A 25,395-nucleotide genomic window follows, 5' to 3' on the forward strand; every position below is an offset into this window, starting at 1 on the left:
CCAAACCCCTCCTCCTCCTCCTCTTCAGAATCATCAGACTCAGCTGCTGGTATCACAGGCTGACGTTGAATCACAACAGTGAACTAGAAATTCAGGTAAATGAGGGTGGATATGATATTGTTGCCATTACGGAAACATGGTGGGACGAAACCCACAAATGGAACACACAGCTAAGAGGAATTTAAATTATTTAAAAGAAAAAGACTAAACAAAAGAAAAAAGTTAAGGAAATGATTGGTCCATTAGTGGGGGAAAGTGGCAGAAGGTGAAAAGCAACAGGGAGAAAGCAGAACTATTTGACTCATTTTTTGTATCTGTCTTTAGAAAAAGAGAAAAAACAGTCCAACCTACCAAAAACAGTACCATAAAAAGCAGAATAGAAATGCAAGTTAGGATAGGCAAGAAAATGGTGAGCACCTGTCCAGCCTAGACGAGTTTAAATCACCAGGAGCAGATGGATTACACCCCAAGGTTCTCAAGGAACTGGTAGACGTGATTTCAGAACCACTGAACTATATTTTTCAAAGATCCTGGAGCACTGGGGAACTACCAGAGGACTGGAAGAGAGCTGATGTAGTTCCCATCTTCAAAGAAGGGAAAAAAATAGATCCAGGAAACTACAGACCTATCAGCCTGACCTCAATACCTAGGAGGATTCTGGAAAAGATAATCAAACAACACATCAGCGAACACCTTGATGCAAACAAAGTCATCACTAAAAGCCAACATGGGTTTGTCAAAAACAGATCATGCCAGACAAATCTTATTGCATTCTTTGACCAAAAATTAGTGGACCAGAGGAATGCTGTAGATATAATTTACTTGGATGTCAGTAAGGCATTTGATAAAGTAGATTACAACCTACTACTTGATAAGATAGAAAAATGTGGGTTAGACAGCATTACCACCAGATGGATTCGTAGCTGGCTGACCAGCCGTACTCAGCATGTGTTCCTCAATGGAACTGCATCTACGTGGAAGGAAGTGTGTAGTGGTGTACCCCAGGGCTCTGTTCTGGGCCCAGTGCTCCTCAACATCTTCAACAATTTGGATGAGGGGATAGATGGGGAACTCATCAAATTTGCAGGCAACACTAAGCTGGCAGGAATAGCCAATACTCCAGAAGATAGGCTTAAGATACAGGAGGGTCTGGGCAGACTTGAACACTGGGTGCTATCTAACAAAATGAAATTCAATGGTGAAAAAAGTAAGGTTCTACATTTAGGCAGGAAAAATCAAATGTACAGGTATAGTATAGGTGGTACCTTGCTCAATAGTAGTAACTGTGAGAGGGATCTCAGAGTCCTAGTGGACAATCATTTAAATATGAGCCAGCAGTGTGCTGCAGCTGCCAAAAAAGCCAAGACAGTGTTAGACTGCATTAACAGAGGGATAGAATCAAGATCACATGAAGTACTAATACCACTTTACAATGCCTTGGTAAGGCCACACCTGGAATACTGCATCCAGTTTTGGTCACCACGATGTAAAAAAGATGTTGAGACTCTAGAAAGAGTACAAAGAAGAGCAACAGACGATTAGGGGACTGGAGGCTAAAACATATAGGGAACGGTTGCTGGAATTGGGTATGTGTAGTTTAATGAAGAGAAGGGTGAGGGGTGACATGATAGCAGTGTTCCAATATCTCAGGGGCTGCCACAAAGAAGAGTGAGTCAAGCTATTCTCCAAAGCACCTGAAAGCCGGAGAAGAAGCGACGGATGGAAAGTAGTCAAGGAGAGAAGCAACCTAGAACTAAAGAGAAACTTCCTGGCAGTTAGAATAATTAACCAGTGGAACAACCTGCCTCCAGAAGTGGTGAATGCTCCAACACTGGAAGTTTTTAAGAAGAGACTGGACAGCCATTTGTCTGAAATGGTATAGGGTTTTCTGCCTGAGCAGGGGGTTGGACTAGATGACCTCCAAGGTCCCTTCCAACTACTTCTTCTTCTTCTTCTTCTTCTTCTTCTTCTTCTTCTTCTTCTTCTTCTTATTCTTATTATTATTATTATTATTATTATTATTATTATTATTATTATTATTATTATTACTGTTCTGTGTAAAATGGTTTCAAATATTTACTGTTTAGAACAGTTTTTTCTTCTTCAATTATAGTATGGTGTGTGCTCTTGGAAGTTGAATAGTGAAAATTATTCACCTTCCAAAGACACACTCAGTGTTCAGTCTGGGACAGTCCAGGTTTGCCATTAACATCAAGAAGTAAAGTCAATTCAAACTTAACAATGATTGTACACATACACAGATTGGAAGATAAACATTAGAACCATGGTCACTTTACAGTACTAATCACTACAAAAATATGGAAATTATTAGATTGTGAATATAGTTGATTAGTTAAATATACACAACAAAATGTGCTTCTTCATTGTCAAGAGATAACGTATTGTATGTTTGTGAAAATATTTATACACAAGACATTTCCAGTGCTTTTCTGAAAGTCTTATTAGAATTGTAGAGCAAGGCTGGACAAACTTTAGGCTTACGGGATGTGCATGTGCTCTGAATTAAAATACTGAAATCAACCAACCAAACAACTGAAAAGTACATAGGATGTTAATTAATATCTAACAATTAAGAAATATGTTTCCTCAACCCAGGGACTTTCTGGTATCAGAACCAAATACAAAAGTCCTTTGACTGAAAAATATACTTGTTTTCCTCTAATACTGAACTAAATACTATCTGTGTGTATTCAAATGGAACAATGTATATGCCACTTTTGCATATTTTAAACCAATAATCCAATTTACAAGTCAACATATCTGGCCAATCCCTGTAAACAAATTTACTCCATGTATACATTTACTATAAAAATAATTTAAAGCTAAATATTTTGTACCTTCACCCAACCCAGAAGAAAAAAAATCAGAAACAAATACTTTACTTCTGATATATACTTTTTATATCTCTAGCATACATCACAGCAGAAGAAAATATGGATCTTTTTCCTGTTTTGTCTGCCAAAACGTTATTGCCTGCCAATCAGTTTCATACATCAATTAATTACATCCACTTATTTTGGCTATTTCATGTTGTTTTTTTCCTTGCTGAACGGGCTCGAGTCATTGATGGATGGTTGACTGTTACCTCTGCAAATTTATATACCCATTTCATTACAATGGATTTTTTGGACATGAGATTTTAACATTAGCGGAAAGCAAAAAACAGACAAGAGATGAGAATATAATCCGTGAAATGGCTACATTAAATGTTTATCATAGCTATATTAAAATTTACAATGGTTCTTAAAAAAGTGTAAATCTTTAGCAGGACAGCTTCTCATTGAAAGTTATGAATGTTTATCTAAAGCTGAATTAAAACTACACAGATTATATTTTGAGTATATAAGCAACGGGGAAAAGGGTTGACGTACTATATCAGGGGTGTCAAACTGCCGGTCCACAGGCCAGATGCGTCATGCTGAAACCGCGCCCACCCCATTGCCGGCAATGGAAAAAAAGTCACGATACGTCGCGACACGTCACATGACGTTGCGAGTTTGACACCCCTGCACTATATCATCAACTTATGAAATAAAAAGTGAATGCTTCTTTAAATTCAAGAAAGGTGTACTGTTGCATGTATAGGCTTGCAGGTTTTTTTTAAAGGTTTGTTATGTGTGTGGAGAAGAAACCGAAGGAAAAAAATGAGAGGATAAATTAAATAGAGAAATTCATTAAGTTTTAGGAAATGGGAACGATTATAGTGGATAGCTAGTGCATTACAAAACCAGTTAATAAGACCCATCTGCTGTTTACCTGAGACATTCTTTCACGATGCTTTGCTTCTAATCTCTCTTTTGCTTTCTGGAAATGGGAGTGTTCATTCTCATCACCAGGTGTTTCCAGGTACCTATCAACAGCATCTGGAGTGCTGGCAGCTGTGGTAGGAACTAGACAAAGGAATTTACAAAAGAAAGCAAAGATTTCTTTTAAAACTAACTATGAAATTTTACATTGTAAGCAACCAGCTAGTAGAGGAACAAATACAGAAATAATGTATTTCAAGAAAATATGTCTGCAATTCAGAGAAGATGCATATAAACACAAGAGGAAAGCATGAAAGTGTCAGGTTATTTCAGAAGAAGCAATGAGAGGAAACTAGAATTTAAAACATTATTTTTTAAAAATTTGGGAAAGCAAACAAGTATATAATTACGTACGCAAATTTAATTCCTAGGCAAATTTGACTTGTACCTTGTTCCCACACACGACACATTTTAAAAATCCATCCATTTTATGACTACACTCGAACATTATTTTATTATTAGCTACAACTAACAAGACAGGAGGTATGAATAGCATATGAGACAAAGACAGGGAGAGAACACTAAACTTGATCTATGCAGCTATCCAAAGCTTTTGACTGCCAGAAAAAGCTCACAAACATATTGTAATAGCATATGTTAAAAATTCATCATTGTCCAAACATAAATCTTTCCTGCTAATTATTGCAGCCTTCCTTAACCTTGCCTTCAATTTGGAAACTGAAGAAATTATTATACAGGAAACTGTCATAAGCCAAGACAATTTATCTGTTCATCTAGACCAGAATTATTTTGACTCTCAATGGTTCTTCAGGTTTTCAGTTGAAGCCACCCAAATAACGTTATTTTTTTAAGTGGCATAATTGAAATAAAGCAAATTTTCCACTATTCACTTGAACTTTAACAGATTTAATGAAATGAAATGTACCGCATACAGAGATATATACTCAGAATTCTTGTCATTCATTTTATTCTCCCTATTTATCCAAAATTTGTATGAATATTGAATTAAACATTCAATTGTAAAACAAACTTTCTTTTGTAGAATTTCATTTTTTTATGTACCATCTAGACAACTTCTGAAAGCTAAAATATAAAAATAGGGCACACCGAATATCTCCTTGTAAACAAGCTTAACATTTTAATGTACAGGTAGACTTCATTTAGCAAACACAATTGGGACGAACAGTTCTGTCACTAAACAATGCAGTTGCTACGCAAAAGATTACATGACTGCAACAGATTGACAATGTCATTTACCATTTAGTCATAAAAGAAGTCACCATGACCATAACTTGAGATTTTACTGCTAGCTTCTCCATTGACTCTGCTTGTCAGAAGCCAACTCTGAGGTCTGCAAATATGACCGTGGGACTTTGGACAATCATAAACACCTGCCAGCTGTAAAGTGCTCAAATTTTGATCACATGACCAGTGGGATGTGGCATGATCATAAATGCAAGAACTGATTATAAAGTTACACTTTTGGTGATATAGGAATTTCGAACAGTTACTAAACACAGCAATTTTTAAGCGAGGTCTACCTGCACATTTGGACACAATCTCACAGCTTTATTTTAAATTACAATTTGGTGAAAAGAACTATATAGTTGAATACAAATTTGCAAGATACTTTATCATCTAAAATTGCACTGTAACCCAAATATCTATTAACAATGCTTAGGAAAGCTCACACAAACATATTGGATTTGCCATAATTACAGTGTTGATGTGGCCATTATAATATATTCAGCAAGAGTCAAAGGTTTTCTTTGGTAATTCTTGGCAAAAGTGTTGTAAAATTCTTTACTAAGGAAATAGCTAGCCTCAATTTAGAGTGCACACCAGAGAACAAATATAAATGCCAATTAATTAGTAGGATTACTAGAGCTGTGAGCAACAATATTGAATTTCTGCACATCATACAAAATGAATCATGCTGATTTAGGATCATTCAAGACCTTTCCTTATTTGTTTCAAGAAGGACAAAAAGAGAGTTGAAACTCCAACTGTTTAACAAGCATAGGAAGAAAAAAAGAAATATACGTGTCCAATGTCCTTGTAGTTCACTATTTAGAACTGGAATAAGATTCTATTTCCCTAAGTCCAAACTTCAGAATGCCCATCCAATAAGATCACACCGAGTAAGCACGTTCCATGTGCCCTCAATTAAAAAGTGTCCTCTCTTGGGACAAGGAAACAGGCTTTCTAAGTCATGATACCTGCCCCAGAGAATAGTATTTCCATACAGATCCATGTTGCTCCCACCCTAATAATGTTCTGAAAGTCTTTAAAAGCATGGCTGTTCTCACAAGCTTTACAGTAGGGTGGTTGCTAAGCCTTTATAAATTGTTTTTTTACTGTGATGTTTGTTTTTTCTGTTCTGGACATCTATGATTGGTTTCTTATTTTTTGCTTTTAAAATACCTTACCTTATTATGGTCAGTCACACAATCAGTCCGATATCTAGATTGGATTAGGCATTTTTTTTTAATCCACCTATTGAGTCTTTCCCAAAGACTTGAGATAGGAAGATGCTATTGTTTGATGGTCTGTTCCAAGTAAAGTTGCCTTGGTATTATTCTCTGTTCACAACAATATGAAGTTTATATGCATCGAGATTTTATTATACACACATATAAAATAAAATCTTAGTAATATCTGTGATCAGTTACTTTAATTGTTCCTGGTTTTAAGGTGTAAGATGCCCTAACGTAATTATATAGAGAGAGGTAAAAAAAATTTTTTAGTTCTAAGTCCTATAATATTAGGCTCTTCCAAGAAGGAAGCAATGTCCCACAGCTTAATAAAATTTTATTAACCTAGTGACTTTCTGACTTCCATAAGATTCAACAACTAAACATGTGTTTCAAGGCTTTATCTTGGTATCTTTCTTAGCATACTTAACATTAATGCTGTGTTACTTAGTACTAAACTGCTAAATAAAATATGATTTGTGATCAGTGCTACATTGCATCACTTTTAACAACTGTCTGTCCTAGAAAACTAATAGGAATCTTAAAAGCAGTTAAAAACCGAAATTACTATTTTATCACTATTTTATTAAGTGCACACACAACTCTAGATATTTACAGAAAATCAGACGTGAACTTTAAGCCAGCAGAATCCTTTTATAATCTGTGACTGGTTTACACTGGATGTGAACTAAAGAAATAATGAGGCCTGTACAGAATCTATTTTTAAGCCATCAATAATTATGAGGGCACTTTAGCATCTAGTGCAGAATCATATGACAAAAGGTATTAGGATTCTAAAATACTTATACATTTTAAAGTTTTAAAGTTCATTGTTCAAATTTTTTCTTTAAAAAAAAATCGCACCTAACTAGAAATGCTTGATGAATCTTCACCAGCAATATAACAAGGGATAAAAAGAGAAAAAGTTAACGAATTACAATTATGACCTCATTTGAAACTTTTTAGACTACTTGAAAAAATGTTAAACAAATTATCCAATTACAAAATTACCTAAGCTGATTTTTATTTAATCTTATTGAGAGCAGAACAAGTAATAGACATAGTCAGTATTAAAAAAAAAATAAAACAAAATCATATACCTCATTTAAAAATTATGCAACATAAAAAAATTATCTGATCACGGTAAGTTTAAAATTAAATTAATTTAGCTTGGGTTTAGAATTAAGCCAATTCAAGTCTCTTAGATAGTAAATTCTCTAAGTGGTTTCTGCAAAAAAAGGTTACCTCACATTATATATACATCATGGTATTTACCACAGCACACAATAATGGATCTATAGTGCTTTATATATAAACTAATTATAAATTTTATAAGGGACAGTATTCTGTTTTTGATAAGTGAGGGAAACTTTCAGAATGTACATGACCCTCAGATTGATTTTATGCAGAATCCAAATCTGAACCTTGCCTTCTTCTCAGTCTTGCTATTTATTTCCTACAACATTTTTACTTCTGCAATCTTATCAACCTTCTTCCTTGAGCTCCAATTTCAAGCACCATTTCCTTGTATATAGGAATGTCAGTGACAGAGCCAACGCATTACAGAACGGGCAAGCAATTTGGACCTTTGGAAATGGGAATACCGATAGTCCTCGACTACCTGTATTGGACAGAAGGAATAAACAGACTGGACCAGCCTATTTAACAACCAGAAAAATGAACAAAAAAAAAAAGGAAATAGACTGAAGCCCTTGATGAATAATCAGAAGCAATTCTCTAGTTTTTCATTTTAAAATGATGACTAAAAAGAAAATAGTTTCACTTACTCTGTCATGCAATTCTTGACAGCTTATCTGCAACATAATGTATCTTGAGTTTTAAAAAGTAAATAAATTTAACTTTTTAAAAAAGCAATAATTGCTGCTTTGTCAGATATGGCTATGGTATATGTTTAGTCTAGTTCAGTGGTGGTGAACCTATGGTATGCGTGACAGAGGCGGCATTCGGAGCCCTCTCTGTGGGCACGCATGCCGTCGCCCCAGCCCCGCCCCTCCTCACCAGCAGCCCCCCCGGAGAGTCACCCCCAGGCGTGGCCCACATGAAGCAACGCAGCCAAGGACATGGTAGCCAGGCAGCGGGGACAAGACTCTGCCCTTGTGCCCCATTACGTGCAGATGATGATGCGGGGCACGGGCGGAAGGCGTGGCCGCCATGGCACTGCTGGGCCGCTCGGGTGATCTGTGGCAGGCCACGAAGGTGGTGGTGGCCCGCCAGGCAGGGCAAAGCAGGGACAGGAGTGGAGTGGCAGTTTTAGGGCACTCGGTCTCTAAAAGGTTTGCCATCACTGGTCTAGTCTGATACAGAAAACATGCTGATTGTTTCATTGCAATTAACTTTTCTTTCCAAATCCAGTTTTCCTCCTTGCTGAACACTGGTGGTAAACTGAGAAATGGCATCTGATCCAATGAGCTATAATATTAAAAAGCAGTTGTAAATTTGATTTCCCTGTTCTTATCCTAATAATAAAGATTATTAAAGACAGATCCAATGTAGAATTAAGAAGAAATTTCCTGACACTGAGATCAATTACAGGTAGTCCTCGAGTTACAAGTGTAATGGACCCTGCCTAGTCCACTCGTAACTTAAAAACTCAGAGTGAATCTCGTACATCGAAAGAGATCACTCCCTTGCTCGTTAAGATGCATGCAGCTCGTTAAGTGAACATGAAGTATCTCAGGGTAGGGAAGGCCATGGAGGGCCTACTGATAGAACAGGCCCCCAAGGCCTCCCCGACCCATTAATATACCTCATGCTTTCCCCTCCCTTGCTGCCGCACCTGGAAAAGATTTGTCTCCTCTCTACCGCAGTTCCTGCTGCCACCCAGATCTGAGGCAGGGAATGCTTCCGTACCCCACCCCCAACTACCTGATCCAGGCTCCGGAGGCCTTTTCCAGGCTGCTGCCACCTGGAAACGGGCCACCGGAGAGCTACGTAAGTGTTCCCTGGCCTCAGATCCAGGCAGCAGTGGCCTGGAAAAGGCTTCTGGAGCCCGGATTGGGCCCGTGGGGGGGGAGCACTGAAGCATCTTTCAGCCTCAGATACAGGCGGCAGCGGCCTGGAAAAGGCCTCCAACGCCCCGATCTAGCCTCCGGAGGCACGTGGAAGCCTCACCCAGCTTTGGTTCTGTTTTCTGTTGCAGAGAACAGAGGCCTAAAGTACCATAAGATCACACAAGATCAGTAGCATGAGAACTCGCCCCACTGATCTTGCGTTACTTTAGGCCTCTATTCTCTGCAAATGCACCAAAGGCCTGGAGCAGCCAAGAAAGCAAAGGATCTCGATCTTCGCAAGGTGAGTATTGAAGGCCTGGTGCCTAGGGAGACCCGGTTGTGGGTAGGGAGGGAGGGAATAACCAGGGTGAATGTTGCAGTGCCATTGCGGTCGCTCATAAGGGTGAACGACTGCCGTAGTGTGGCAACATTCGTAATTTCGCGACTTGCTCATAAGCCCTAGGGGCGCTCACATCACATAACTTTGAACGAGTGTTAACTGAACGCTCGTAACTCAGGGATTACCTGTAATCAGTAGAATGGCTTGCCTCCAAAAGGTGTGGATGCTCCATTACTGGAAGTTTTCAACAAATTGGGAACTATTTGTTTAAAATGGTATAGGATCTCCTACTCAAGCAGGGGATTGGACTAGAAGACCTCCAAGGTCCCTTTCAACCCTGTTATTCTATATTCTATCCAATCTCTGAAACACATCACCAGTCAGATCTTTTCTCTGACAACACTTAAGTTGTTTTCTCTGAGAAGGGAAAAGAAAATACAAGGTAACAAATGAGGCCTCACTTGCAACAAGAAGATCAAAAACCTCTTGCATTAAACCCCTTTTGGAAATAGTTATCCTCTTGAAAAAGGAACAGCTTTGAGAAGAAAAGACATTTCTTCTGCTGTGCCCTGGCTTCAGAGTGCAAAGCAGTAAATTGGCAGCTATTAAACATACTTAATGGCTTGCAGAATGTTTTCCTAAGCATATTTTACTCTGAAATAACTCCAACTGGATATAATTCATTTGTACTCCCAATATGTGCATTTCAGACTGCAGTATAAGTACCTTAGAACTGTCACCATTGTATATTTATCTTTTGTATACGTGACTTAAATAATCAAATTCATATGTAAATATTTAACATCAGATGACTGTAAAATTAAATGAAAACATTATTGCACGAGTAGGATGAACTGAGGAGAAAATGCAATAATTTCATAAAATATTATTCAACTTTTGAGAATCTCAGTAACCATGTAAACTAAATCAAAATAAAGGAACAAGGTTTGTGTCCATCTCCCCTTTTGACTTAAGTCTTTTATCATCATTATTTGAAAGTGAAGAGTACCTGCTTATTAGTCAATAGTTTGTCATTTTATTCAACTCTGACAAAATGTAGATTATCCCAATTATCATTGTTTTGAAACATAATGTACCATAAAGCAAATGTATAACTGTAACCAGTCAAATTAGATAATAAATATTATATTGCATCCCCAGATGTATCAGAACGCTATGGAAACGTGTGAAATCAATAACTGGCACAAGCCCATTTTATAAAGATAAATTGTATTTTATCAGAACTAAATGTACAGTAATTATACAAATGTATGTGAGATTTAATCTGCACAGTCATCTGTAACAAATAAACAAATGTGTATGCAGTGTATATATTGCGTATGCATGTGTGTGAGTGCTTAGATCAATTTTTTTTCTAAAAAGGTAAGTTTATTTTGTGTGGACATGTGCTTGTATGTATGTTGCAAATTTTGTTGCATCACTACTATTTTACAAAACAAGATACAAACAAAATAATATAATGGTTTTACAAGCTTGCAGATCGTTTCTATTTTGATCATTCACCATACATGCATGAGAACAGTACACAGATGTACAACAGTGAGTTATGTTTGTATAACAAGCTTTTAGCAGCAATTTTAAATTCTAAAGTTTCTTATATCCCAGTTTCCACTATCCTGCTGCAAGGTAATTTGTGTCTACAACATAGATGACAAAACTCACTAATTGTCATGCCTGAATAGATAGAGAGCGAGAGAAAGAGACACACTAATGGCCAAACACATTCTACAAAGATGCGGGCAATTAGGAAAGCTGACAGAAATATGGTTAGTGATAGGCCCATTCCCAAAAATATTCACTACAGAACAGCAGAGGCAGGGTGGCACGGAGACAGAAAAGAGAAAGAAACTGCCACAGGCTGGAAAGATCCACTTACTGACGCTGCCACAGACTGCCATGCAGTATTCCTCAGTGTCAAAGTTGTTTCGGTTTCCACCACATCCGCCGTAAAAGAATGGGGCACATTTTCCTTCAGTCACATCAAAGTACCAGCGGGAGATCATTGCGCGGCAAGGACCAGTCTCGGCTTGTTCAGAGCACACTTCTAATTATAGGAGACGTGGAGGAACTACATTTAGCATGAAAGTGGAATCGTTAATTCTATTCTATAGCCTGTGTTTATTTGTATATGTAGGTATGTCTCTACGTATCTTCCCGGAAATGAAAAATTGGAAGTGGCTTTTCAGTGAGGAAGTTTTATACCTTTGTTACAGCATTAACAAAACTTTACTGCTTCAAGTTCCACCCTTTAAACCACATTTAAATTAAAACATGTTGTTCTTGTTTTAGGTCAATACTTGAAGTCAAGCATCCTTCCCCCAGAATGAAAAATGCTGAGATTCAAATTCAATTACTTATTAGTGTTACTCATTAGAGATGAGATCAAATCAACAGTGTTCCAAACCTGTGGGGGGAGGTAAAAGCAATAAACCTTTAAAAGAGAGAGAGAGAGAGAGAGAGAGAGAGAGAGAGAGAGACATACCCAACACCTAGTCATATTTACATTCTTTCTATTGTTGTTGTTGTTTTTAATTTTGGCCATCTATTTCAAAATACAGGGTCTGGGTAGCTTCCGTAATGCTTGCCACATTTCATAGCTGGGTTTTATTTAGATTTTCAATTTTTACACATTTTTAGGTTAGAAATAATTATTCCTTTCACTCCACCTGACTTCATAATCAATAATCAATAATGTTATTTGGATAACCTTTGCTATTTCTTCTTAATTGAAGTGACATTTTCTATTGCCAACAGTTAAAATTCTTAAAAAGGGTATTGTAAATTTTGTCACTTAAGCTGTTTATTCAAGTTGTTACCACAAAATACATTTTTGCCAACTGCAAAAATATATAAACGTATGAATAGTGCAAAAATACATTTTCTTCAAAATGTTCCCTTCCTTTTAATTTCTTAACAAAACCATATGGTTTTGAAACTTTGAAATGGAATATTATGAAAAACCAGTATGTTTATAAGGGCTATATGGATTGGTAAGTTATGTAAGAAAAAAGTAATGCTTTTTTGCTAACCTTTTCCCTAAAGAAAACAACTAAAGTGCTAGTTGTGGACTAAAACATTCTGATTTTGAAATATTTCAAATGTTTTAACATGCCAGAAATATGATCCAACGACCCTCCCTAAAAATGGAAATAAGCTTCACTTCAGTTTCCTCTGTTTAAAAGAATTGAAAGAACAAGGCCAGAGTGCATATTATTAGGTGGGAAGGGCTGCTGGTTGTTTAATATAGCTACATGTTAAACTGCACTTAGTATCTTCTCTAAATTGATCAAAATAAGTTTCATGCACACAGATATTGGAATATGTTATGTGGAGTAACATAAGTGAATAGTGCCGTTCAGTTCAATAAGGGTTATGCTACAGCTCAGCATTCAAAACTGAATTCCCAGGCTAAAGTTGTATCAGTAGGCTAACCCTAACCCTTAAAAATACAAACAAAAAATTATCTGTAATATTTAAAAAATAAAAAACACACTTTTTTCAAACTAAACTGTATCTGCAAAATTACATGTTTAGTTTTTAAGTATTTGAACCATACCGCTCATCTTATATTTGCTCCCATCAATTCCTTCTTTTCCTTTCCTTTTGTTTCTCCCACAAAATGTGTTAAGAGAAATGGCTAACAGCAACGCTGCTGCGGCAAGAGCTGCATATTAGCTTATAGGATATGGCATCCTGTAGACTCTTTTAGATGCTTCATTAGCAGTTGAGAGAGTTGATCAGCATGCCTCTTTTGCCTTTTTTCCTAATAATTTTATTGAGGCATGTATTAAACAAGTAAAGCTAATACAACAAATAAGAAATACTTTGTGTGTGTGTAGTGTAGAGAAAAATTAAAGCAAAAGGGGAAAAAAGAAAAGAACTTCCATCTTTATCGTCAGCAAGCATAGTCAATATTAACAACTTATCACTGTCTCTTAAAATATGTCCTCTTTCATTCTCCTGGCAAAGGGTTAAAAGAGGCAGTGCCCTTTGAAAGGGCAAAATTAGCCTCTTTGGAAAGAGCTCCAGAAGAGGCTACTTGCGCCCCCACAGCATTGGTTGAAGGACTCCAATATGGGCTGTTTGGGCTTAACACTGGGATTGTTTACACTATACACTAAGGTACCCATCCTAGATCTGCCTCAATAGGCACTCAAGGTTTTCTACACCTGGTAGCTATAGAAAACGCACTGTGGGTAATCCCCAAACTGATCAGCCTATAAAACTTTGGTCAGTGGTGCAAGAGAAGGCAGCTAAAAAGAACCTTCTCTTGTATTTCTAGAACAAACAGATTAGAGGATACCCAAATTAATGCAAAGGAGAGGTGGTCTTTTGGGTATGGCGAAGAAATCAAATAGCTTGCATGACTTGAATCACTTCACTTAAGCAAATCTAGGTTACTTTGCACAGGCCACTTTGTAGCGTATTAACAGATATGTTGTCACTAGACCAAAACTGGGAAAATAAAAACAGCAGAATGCAAGTCTGGCAGAATATTATTTAGAGAGTAGTGTATTAAGGCCAATAAAGTAATCCTTAAAAAAACTGCTCCATATTCTAAAAAAAGGGTTCTATCATTCAATTACAAATATTTCAGCATTAGGCAGATGCTTGAGGAGATGATATAAACGCAGCATCAGATATTTATAGAAAAAAATAATAGTTTTCAGATTTTTTTCCCCCAGGTTAAAACTCACCTTTTCTTCCTTATTTCATATCTACACCAATTTCAATATGACATGGGTACATGTTAAATACATTTTAACAGCAATGTGAAATAAAAGGTCTCTAATAATGTATCATACACACAAATGGATAACAAATGACTCAAGAGATATCATGCAGAACTACTTCATATTCAGTTGTTGATTTAAATATAAGGCTGAAATGAAAAAAATAATTTTTAAAAATGTAAACAAAACAAAATCACTTATTGCTTTATAACATATTGGGTTTTTAGAAAACTAGGCACATTCCATTTCTAACAAGAAATAAACATTTTCCATGACATGGTAACTCTACATGAGGTACAGAATTAAACATTGTGACTTCATGTCAAACCAAAGAGAAAAAATAACCCCTTTACATATTTTTCAAGAATTTTCTTAGTTTAAAAGCTTTTTTCCTCCTTAAGCTATATAGTGTAACAGATTACTTCATATAATTTAAGGACCCCAAACAGTTATCTCTGCATTGCAGCACTAGCAATGAATAAAGCATATGCAGTAAAGAATCTTGTGAGCCCAGGAATCATTTTCTACCTGCCATAATGTTTTATAGTTACTCATGAATACAAAACTGTTCAAACTAAATCAATGGCTCCCAGAAATATTATAGTTTTGTTTAATCTTTTTAATCATATTGACCATTGTGGAGAAGTCCTATACCTCCAAATAAATTTAATAAAGATATGATACCTAATTCAGTGCAGGTATGTATGTTTGTGTACATCCAGACTAAATATTAACTATTAAAAGAAACGATTTAAATAAATGAAGCGTATTAGAATTTGTGAACATTCCTGAATAATTTACAGGTATTCAATAAGTTTTAAAACAGTTCCTTATTATTTGCTCTTTAAGAAACAACTGAGTTTTAAAAGACTTATTTCTTAGTTTTTAATAAAACTAAAACTAAAAAATCAATAAATAAAGAAAGAAAAAACCCTTCTTTGTAGTACAACAAGGTAGCTTAAGGTGAAGAACCAATGACATTTCAATGCTGGCTCATATATAATTGGTTGTCCACTAGGCATCTAGATCTCTTTCACAATTACTGATGATGAGCAAGGTACCACCTATTCTATACCTGTGCATTTGTTTTTTCTTGCCTAAGTGTCAGAGCTTAATTTTTCTCACCACAGAATTTAACCTTATTGGATAAGGTCCAATGTTCAATCAAGTCTGTCAAGATCCTTCTGTATCTTGAGTCTATTCTTTTAAAGTGTTGGTTATTCGCTCTAGCTTGGTATCTGCAAATTTGAGCCCAAGACCTTGAGGTACCCCAATGCATGCAACCCTCCATGTACATGTAGTTCTGTTGAGGATTATATGTTGAGTGCAGATGATCAGCCAGTTGCAAATCTATTTGGTGGTGATGCTGTCTATCACAATTCCCATTTTTTTCTATCTTTGCAAGAAGTGGGCTGCAGTCTACTTTGTCAAATGTCTTACTGAAGTCTAAGTAAACGATGACCATGGTATTTTGCTGATCCACTAATTTAGTCACTTTGTCAAAAAATGTGGTAAGGTTTGCCTGGCGTGATCTGTTTTCACACTCCCATTTTCTTGTTTATAGATGTTTGCCTATTAATTGCTTGACTGTCTTTTCCAGGATTTTCCCAGGTATTGACATCAGACTGATTGGTCGTAGTTTCCTGGATCTATTTCCCCCCCTTTTCGAAGACTGCAACCACACCTGCTGTTTTCTAGGTCTCTGGCAGTTCCCTGGTGCTCCAGGAGCCTTGAAACATTCGGTTCAGTGGTTTTGAGTTCACATCTGCCAGCTCCCTCAGAACCCTGAGATGTAATCAATCTGATCCTGGTGATTTTTTTAAAAAATTCCCATTTATATCCCGCCCTTTCTCCGAAGACTCAGGGCAGCTTACAATCTAAAGCACAAATCAATGTGCTTAGCAATAGCCTTCATTCTATGTATATGCCTGCTTATTAGGGCTTTCCCCCCCCCCCCAGTGGCATTTTTACAAAGTCAGCTTACTGCCCCCCACAATCTGGGTCCTCATTTTACCTACCTCGGAAGGATGGAAGGCTGAGTCAACCTTGAGCCTGGTGGGACTCGAACCTGCACTAATTGCAGGCAGCTGGTGAACTTACCTACAGTGGATAGATGTTCTTTTATCATTTTCTTGCCTATTTTGACTTGTAGTCTTATTTTGTCTTTTATAGTACTGCTTTTTATAGATTGGACTATTTTTTTCCTTTTACGTAAAGACAGATGCAAAGAATTAATTAAGCAGTTCCACTTTCTCTCTGCTACCTGTCACCTCCTTTCCATCCTCTCCCATTAGTTGATCAATCATTTCCTTGACTTTAATCTTATTTTTTCCGTGCTGAAAGCAACTTCATTATTTCTGACATTTGTTGCGAGTCTTACTTCGTTCTGAACCTTAGCTTTCCTGACTTCAGACTTGTTGCAGATTTGGGCTATTTGCTAGTATTCTGTTTTAGTTATGTGTCCTTCTTTCCATTTTTTATTCTTGTCCTTTTTATCTCTGTTCATCAGAGGTTTTTTTATGCAAGCATGCTGGTTTCATCTGACGTCTCTTATTTTTCTTTCTCAGTGGTACTGTACTAGACTAGACTTTTATGATCTCAGTTTTCAGAGCTTCCCAAGCTTCTTGACTTATTTTTCTCTTTTAAGATTTCCATCTGTGTAATCCTTCCTAAACTCATCTCTAAGCTTATGGAAATCAGCTCACTTAAACTCTTAAGACATTCATTTGACTTTGTCCTATTACTTGTGCTTTCATTATGTTGAATTCCAAAATGACATAGTGATTCTCCACCAAAGCTTCCACAGCTTCAAATCCCTGTTTGGCAGGGTAGACTACAGTGTACACCTGTGGTAATCTCATTCCTTTTTCGTATTAACACAAATGCATTCAATGAGCTTTTCATCCTTGGTTTTTCACATTTCTGTAGAGATATATTCATTTCTTACATATTATGTGACATTAATTTATCTTCTGTTAAGTATATTTGTTTTGAACAATTTCAATCCTTCCAGCATTATTTTCCAGTCATGGGTTTCATTCCACTAAGTTTTAGTAAAGGCAACGTCATATCTGCCCTCATGTACTAAGACATCAAGTTCATTCTGTTTGTTCATCACACTTTGAGTGTTAATGTATAGGCGTGTGAGTCCAATTTGACTAATCCTGTGTTTGCTTCCTATGTCCCCCATTTTGTATCTGAGTTTCCCTTCTTTCTCACCACTTAGTTGATTGCTTTGAGGTTTATGCTTGGGATTAGGTTCAATTTTTTTATCCTATTTATGGATATTAGAAATCTTCAAAATGTCAAGTTCGAAAAGCTACCTGGAGAATTTTCCTTTGCTTTCGATTACAGAAAATTTAATTATTAGCTTGTGAAATTAAAACATTAAAAATAAACGACAAAAAGCTAAGTAAGAATCTTAGTTCAAGAAAGGTTATTAAGCAAATGAAGGGACTTAGGACATTTGCTACAAGATATTGGAAATAATTATATAAATAAATAGCACTTTCATGTGAACCAATTTGTTTAATCTATCCTAAATCAAAACTGAAATTTGACACTTTTTATAACTCCAGAAATGAATACTAGTGGGAACTAAAGATTCCAAGCAGAAAGGGTAAAAGAAAGAAAAGTGAAAAGCTTGTCTTTTGTCTTTGGTCAGTATTGGAACTTGCAAAATGGCAGAAAATGCTCAGGCATTGGAAATACTTGAAGACAGGGATGGGGAATTCATTTTCCCAATAGCTTAAGGGGCCATATGAGAAACTGGGACTGTTGTGGAAGGTTACCGCCCTGCCCTTACTGTTGCTGCCACCGCTGCATTGACATCACATTCTCTGTCGTTGCCGTGCCCACTGCTGCCAGTGTCCCACCTCCCATCACCAGACAAGGACCACTTTGCAGATCATAAAATGCCTTGATCTGCTTCAGGAGGTTCTTGAGTAATGGGGTCAAAAACAGCAGCTTCATTCTCAGCAATGATGCATGTTTTATGAATGGATTATGTCCAGCACTACTAAAGAAGTAATTATTAATGAAGAGAGAATATCTTGGAAGACATACAAGGTAACGAGACGAAACAAATTTTGCTTGATGGAGAAATATCAAAATGTAAAGAATGTGCAGAAATACTGGGAAATTGGAAAAAATATAGACTGTAAGACAGGGTCAACAACTGAAGTGGAAATACAAAGTACAAGCTAAGAGACTGACCTGGATAAACAGTTTTTAATAGACTAACAAAAGCCTTGAAAAAATCTTTGATATTGGAAAAAAAATTGAATTAGATCAAATCTTATTATAGCATTTGAAAGAAATAAAGAATGAGATTGCAAAAGAAAGGAGTAGAAAGGTTTTTTTACATTAAGGTTAAAATCAGACACATTTGTATAAATATGGGATCCCTTTATGAACTTTTTGCTGATATTAAGATTGAAACGTTAATGATTAAGGGATTAGCATTTGAATAAAGGAGGAGTTATGGGAAGAAGAGATACTTACATTTAATATTAAAGGGGCTGATGAATTATTATGTTTGTTCTTATGATGAAGATTGGAAGCTACTTCTTTATATATTATTTCTCTTATTCTTTTCCTTTATTTTTTGACACTTTTTATTCTTTTTGCTTTACTTCCGCTCTGTTTCGTTTGTATTTTTTACTAGTTATTAAAACCTTCAATAAAAGTTGTTAAAAACACTGAAATGTGATCTTCTTTCCTGAGTACTTAACTAGAAAAATATACAGAATTATTGAATTCAACATAAAGTAATCCAACATGAAATATAGTCTTTTATAAACCCATTTAAGTATAATACAAGCATAATTTACAATTTTAAATGTAGTGTGTTTCTCTTTGGTCCCTTTATTATCAGTTTGTTCTCAAACACCAGAATGTCACAGGCATCCTTATGAAGTCATAAGCAGTCAATAGAGGTAGTATAGCTCATTAATAATTACAGACCTCAAAGAGGCTCTGATTTGCTGATATTGCCCCCCCAAAAACCCATTTAACAAAGCTTTACATATCATACAGGGATATATCTGATTATAAAGTTGTACTAATTTAACAGGAATGAAAGCCAGCTAAGGTATTATGTTGCCTTCTTCCTCTATTCTTGTTTTTCTGAAAAAGAGTAATTGCTAAAAACAACTTTCATTTATTTCTTGCCAATGGGCACAACAGGCTGCCACCTGTCATCCTTCAGGCACAAGTAACACTGTTATGTTCTTTAAAATGGAAGCATATTTGTTCTATCAAGAATATTTTGGCTACCGCTTCCTAAATATTAATATTTCAAGCAATTATGATAAATAAAAATATGCCAAGCTTTTATTTCCCTGGATGATCACTCTACTCACTTGTGCCTAAGGGCACAAGTTCAAACCTAGGACTTTACATGGAATGAATCATCACCTTATAACCCATATTTTACAATTTACCAAAAAAATCTCAAATCATGTTATTCTTAGGGACAGTACTCAGGCTGTCCATGTCAGCCTGGTGAATTCAGAACCAATGCAAAGGGGAATGGGTTATTCCCTTTGTTATGACTATGATTACAGGTTTGGGATTATTCTGACAAGACTAATACTTCCAAAGTATTCTGCACATCTAGACTGTAGTTACTAGAGCAAGGTATGCTGGAAGAAGCAATGAGGGTAAAGACCATGGTTACTGTGGCATCAGTGGTTAATGATATTCAACCTCCAGGAAATTTATTGAGTGTTGATTGCCTTCCCTGTATGAATGATCAAACCCAAACAAAAGTTTTGTTCTAGTCACAAGGAGAGAAGAAATACAGAGTTCTCTTTCAAACAGAATTCCATAAAATATTCATCCACTGTTTGATCAATAGATGTGGAAATAATAAACCACCTTTTTTAAATACTGGGTACAAGAAATTCATTCTGTTTACTCTTGTGATGGTATATCACCAACTATGCTTTCCAAAAACTATTCTTGACTTAAATCCTGCTATTTTCTCTGTCTCATTGCATAGATTTTCATGGCTATATGATTACAAAACAAGAATCTATTCTGAATTTTTTCCAAATTAATAAAAAAAAATCAAAACCTGAATTTTTAAGAAATAGGACATAGCCCAGGGGTAGACAACCTTGGCTCTTTTATGATTCATGGACTTCAACTCCCAGAATTCCTGAGCCAGCTATGCTGGGTCAGGAATTCTGGGAGTTGAAATCCATGAGTCATTAAAGAGTCAAGGTTGCCTACCCCTGATATAGCCATTTTCACGAGGCAAAAAGGTAAAATAGATGTTAGGTAGGTATTTCAGTACATGTGTAGATATGAGAAACCATTAATTCATTTTTTGTGATAAAATACTAAAATTAACATTTTACAAAGCTTGATATTTCTATGTTTTTTAAAAATAGAACATATATATATATATATATATATATATATATATATATATATATATATATATATATATATATATATATATATATATACACACACACACACACACACACACACACACACACACACACATATATATATATATATATATATATATATATATATATTATAAATATATATATATATATATCTGCATTAACACCAAATTGAAAGTCCCAGAGTCTCCCTTGTATAAAATGAATGTATAAATAACAAGAATGCAGAATCTTGACTGAAGTCTTGCAAAACACACAGATTAAATATATTTTCCAGTACCACAAATCATACTTTCTAAGACTTCTTGAAAAGCAATCTCAATACATTCGAAGCAAATCAGACTAGGGAAACCTTAGTTTCCAAAGCATTGTTACAGAAGAAGCTTATGTAATATAATGGTCAAATCAGCCTATTTTAAAATTTTATTGAACTGACATTTGTATCCTATACTTTAACGGAGAATAAATCTACAGGAAAAAACGGCAATGTATTAAATCTCCTAGTCTATTCTTGTTACACACCTACCATTTTTTCAGCTTTATTTTAAACGATGACCCTACTGATATGAATCGTTCCCATTTCATACCTTACTAAATATGTTTGTCACATGCTTGATTCTATTTTGAATTAAAGGCTCACATCTATTTTAATTCTTCATATGCCAATGTACAGAAAGAGGAAAAAATCTTGATGATTCCGGTTTTCTTTGCTCTTGGAAAGTCTTGAGATGGCAAAAATATAAACGGAACACTCCATTTTCACATCATATAAGAAACACGTGATACAAATGACAACACAGAACACTTTGCTGCACACGTTTAGTACAGTAGTAAAGGACGAATGTGCACTGTGAAAAACAGTTTCTCAGACCCAATGCCTAAAACATCTTACCTCGAACAACCTCTTCCACAGACTCAGTAGTGGTAGTGGTAGTAGCAATGCTGGTTGTTCTTTCAGTGGCTTCCTGGTACTGATCTTCTGTAACATCTTCAGCCTCATCATCATCTTCATCATCATCCTCAGCATTTTCATCTTCTACATCTGTAGTATCCCCTTCTGCTAGCTGCTCTTCGGTTACTTTGTCATAACTGCAAACAACAGATATGGTCAATTTTTTGATATTGCTAATTCCATCACAATGCTGAACAAACATGTCCTTACTTCGTCAAAAGAAGGTCTGGACTTTTATGGATGTGGGTGTTTTCAAAAAGAAGAAAAGGAAATAGAATCAATTTGTTCCTGAATAAACAATGGTATGACATAAATATGCCATGATGTATGAAGTTTTATTCAAAGTTTAGTCTCCGACGTTTTGAATGTTTGACAAGCATCAATATCTAAGAATATATTGTTCTGCTTTTATATTGTACATTAACAGTTGATATTACAAAGGACAAGGTTTATACATAACTACTACAATGAGAGACAGCTGTCTACAGTATGGGGGGGAATTACATTTGTAATTTAAATTATTGTTTTACATCCATACTACTTTTTTTATTATAGTTCAATATGAGGTAAACTACTGGTAGGTGGAATATTGGTTAAGGATAGCATACGGTGTTATTCTTAGTAAAAAAAAACTTAACATCATTTAAAATGTGCCATTACAGGATATTTTTGTATGGTGCACTCAGTATCATATTAAAAATGCCTGTAATAAAATCCTGCTCATATACATAGCAGCAAACTACCTGGACATAATGGAATTTATTTCCAAGTATGAACAATACTGAGTTGCAAAACATCCAATTTAGTACTGTCTCAGAAGCATTTTAAAAGGATTTCTTCCTCTAGATTTAATTTTGAATTTCACAACAAATTCAGCAAATAGAATTACTTGTATATATTCTTCAGGATATTAGATAGTGGCGATATCTAAAGATTTAGGAGTATGAATATAGATCCTTCTGCACTGTAAGTTCTAACCTATGGCCTCCTTCCATCTTTCTTATAAGGACAGAACAAGCAATGTTGTGTTATCAAACTGAAACCACAATTCAGAAGGAGATCACATTTATAAATTTAAAAAAATTCACTTGAGCTACATATATTATTGCTACAAAAACAGATGCATGACTAAGTCCAGTGGCTTGATTTAAAAAAAGAGCTGTGCAAAATAATAACTGGATCTCAAACTGGACAAGGTACATTTTCAAGATCCTAAACGGTTTTTTTTAACATCCATCTCTCTCTCTCTCTCTCTCGTTTAGTTCTTTATATCCTACCATCAATTCCTTAGATCTTTGAAGTCCAGTAAATAACTTGGGTTCATTGCCAGCTTATCTCTAGTTCAAATAGTAGTGCATTATCTTCCTTAGTTTAACTTTTTTCTATGTAATCTTAATTAAGGATTTTAATTACAACAGTAAATTAAATAGTGAAACTTTAGAATATTGAACAATTTATTTCTCACTAATCTTATTCTTCAATTGAAATAATTTATGTTTGTAATAGATTAACAGCTTCACCCACATGAAAAATGTTTCTCCATTAAAATATACATATAATGAAGCCTTGCTCACAATGAAATAAATTCCCATTTCTTATTTTTTTTACAGAAATAATGTATTCTCTACCTGAAATTTATATACTCATTATACTCTTCCATTAAGAGGTAATAAAAAAGGTTTAAATTTACTCTCTCGTGTATTGGAGTTTACACTATTTGATTCCACTGGATGGACAGAACAAAGTCTTGAACTTAATGGGAATCACTTCATGATAAACTAGATAAACTAATAATTCAAAAAAGTTAAAAATTTCTCCAAACCGCAACTGGCAATTATGTTAATTAAAATTAGCTACTGTTCTGAAATATTCCACGTCTGGAAATACATTTCTTCCATGAATACAATTTTAACAACATTTTTAAATGAAATACAGGGAAATTGTATTTAATACTTTACTTTCTTTACAGAGGACTGAAGTGCTTTGGAAAACTCAGTGTCACTGTTTTCAGAGCATTTTCATTTGATACAGGCACAGACATCTCCAAACTTTATTTCATTGGCACTACTGTAACAAATCTTATCATCTGTGCCTACTCATATAGGATCAGAATACATGGGAAACTTCCAAAGTAGGTGAGCTAAACTTTCAAAAGTGCATGACCTCACAGTGCTTTGAGCTGTAAGTTCAGAAAGGATTTGTTGCCCCAATGTAAAAAAGATGCTGAGACTCTAGAAAGAGTGCAGAAAAGAGGGGAAGATGAAATGAGGACCCAGATTGTTGGGGGCAATAAGCTGACTTTGTAATAATGCCGCTTGGGGGGGGGGGGCGAAAGCCCTAATAAGCAGGCATATACCTAGAATGAAGGCTATTGCTAAGCACATTGATTTGTGCTTAGATTGTAAGCCGCCCTGAGTCTTCGGAGAAGGGCGGGATATAAATGGGATTAAAAATAAATAAATTAGGGGACTGGAGGCTAAAACACATAAAGAACGGTTGCTGGAATTGGGTATGTCTAGTTTAATGAAAAGAAGGTCCAGGGTGACATGACAGGAATGTTCCAATATCTCAGGGGTTGCCACAAAGAAGAGGGAGTCAAGCTATTCTCCAAAGCAACTGAACAAAGGTTGAAAACTAGTCAAGGAGAGAAGCAACCTAGAACTAAGGAGAAATTTCCTGACAGAACAATTAAAACAATTTGCCTCCAGAAGTTGTGAATGCTCCAATACTGGAAGTTTTTAAGAAGAGATTGGAAACATAGCCTCAAGCTAAATTTTATCTCTCATATCATCCGTTTATGATATGAGAGAGATTACATTGAAAAGTTATCTAGCTAACATTTCCATATGAATTTCAAATATGTGGACTTTTAAAAGAATTTTAGTCAAAAATGCAAAGAAACTTCTTATACCTTTATATTAAATGTGGAAATATCCCTAAAAACAGTTAGCTGCATATAAAATTTGGAACAAGTTTTAAAACTTAAATTTTTTTAAAAAACTTTTAAAAAATCTGCTCTTTCCTTGATTGTTCCACTGTATGTGTTTTCATACGATTGCTGTAAATTTCTAACACGTATTTTCTACTCAAATCTTCAGTAAACTCAACCATCAGTGTATCCTTATATGCTGCACGAAAGAACAATGCAACCAAATAAAGGTATTTCAATATGATACAACTGGCAACAGCAATTACTTAGCTGAAACCAGTGAATCAGTCATTCTACCTCCAAATACATAATACCATAGAAAACAGCTAACAAACAGAATAAAAATGTTTCCCTGCAACCTGTGGCTAAGCTGCTGGAAGGCTTCGTAAGTGGCATGTTATTTAAATTTACTTAAAAAGTAGCAGATGATGTAACTCTGAAGCTTTAGTCAGATATTTCTCCTTACATGCACCAGGAGTGTGAGTACAGGAGAGTAAAAGGACACAGCATATTTGTCAGCCCAGTAGATCTTTCATTGTCAAGGTTTTTAATAGAAATTGTGCTTCTAAAGCTCATAGGAAGCCTGTGGAAGAATTTCATTTGTAGAATTTATACAGCACTAGAGAGTCATACAATATGACTAAACAACCAAACATTCCCACTCACACCCAGTAGAGTTAGGTTAAGGGGATGAGTGGAAAGTTTCTGATTAGCAAATCCCCTGAATC

General features: G+C 35.6%; 1 protein-coding gene across 2 annotated transcripts in view; it reads right to left on the reverse strand.

The window, feature by feature from the left end:
* The window catches only part of APP (amyloid beta precursor protein), a 114,437-nt gene that overhangs the window by 25,600 nt on the left and 63,442 nt on the right, over nt 1-25,395 (reverse strand). For both annotated transcript variants that reach the window (XM_081327414.1, XM_081327413.1), the window contains exons 6-8: nt 21,679-21,875; nt 11,511-11,678; nt 3,778-3,911 (exon numbers count right to left, since the gene is read on the reverse strand). In XM_081327414.1, the coding sequence (XP_081183540.1) occupies nt 3,778-3,911; nt 11,511-11,678; nt 21,679-21,875 (499 nt within the window). The remainder of the gene's footprint in view (nt 1-3,777; nt 3,912-11,510; nt 11,679-21,678; nt 21,876-25,395) is intronic.

The sequence above is a fragment of the Vipera berus genome (genome assembly GCF_964194415.1).
Source record: "Vipera berus genome assembly, chromosome: 4".
Classification (NCBI taxonomy): domain Eukaryota; kingdom Metazoa; phylum Chordata; class Lepidosauria; order Squamata; family Viperidae; genus Vipera; species Vipera berus.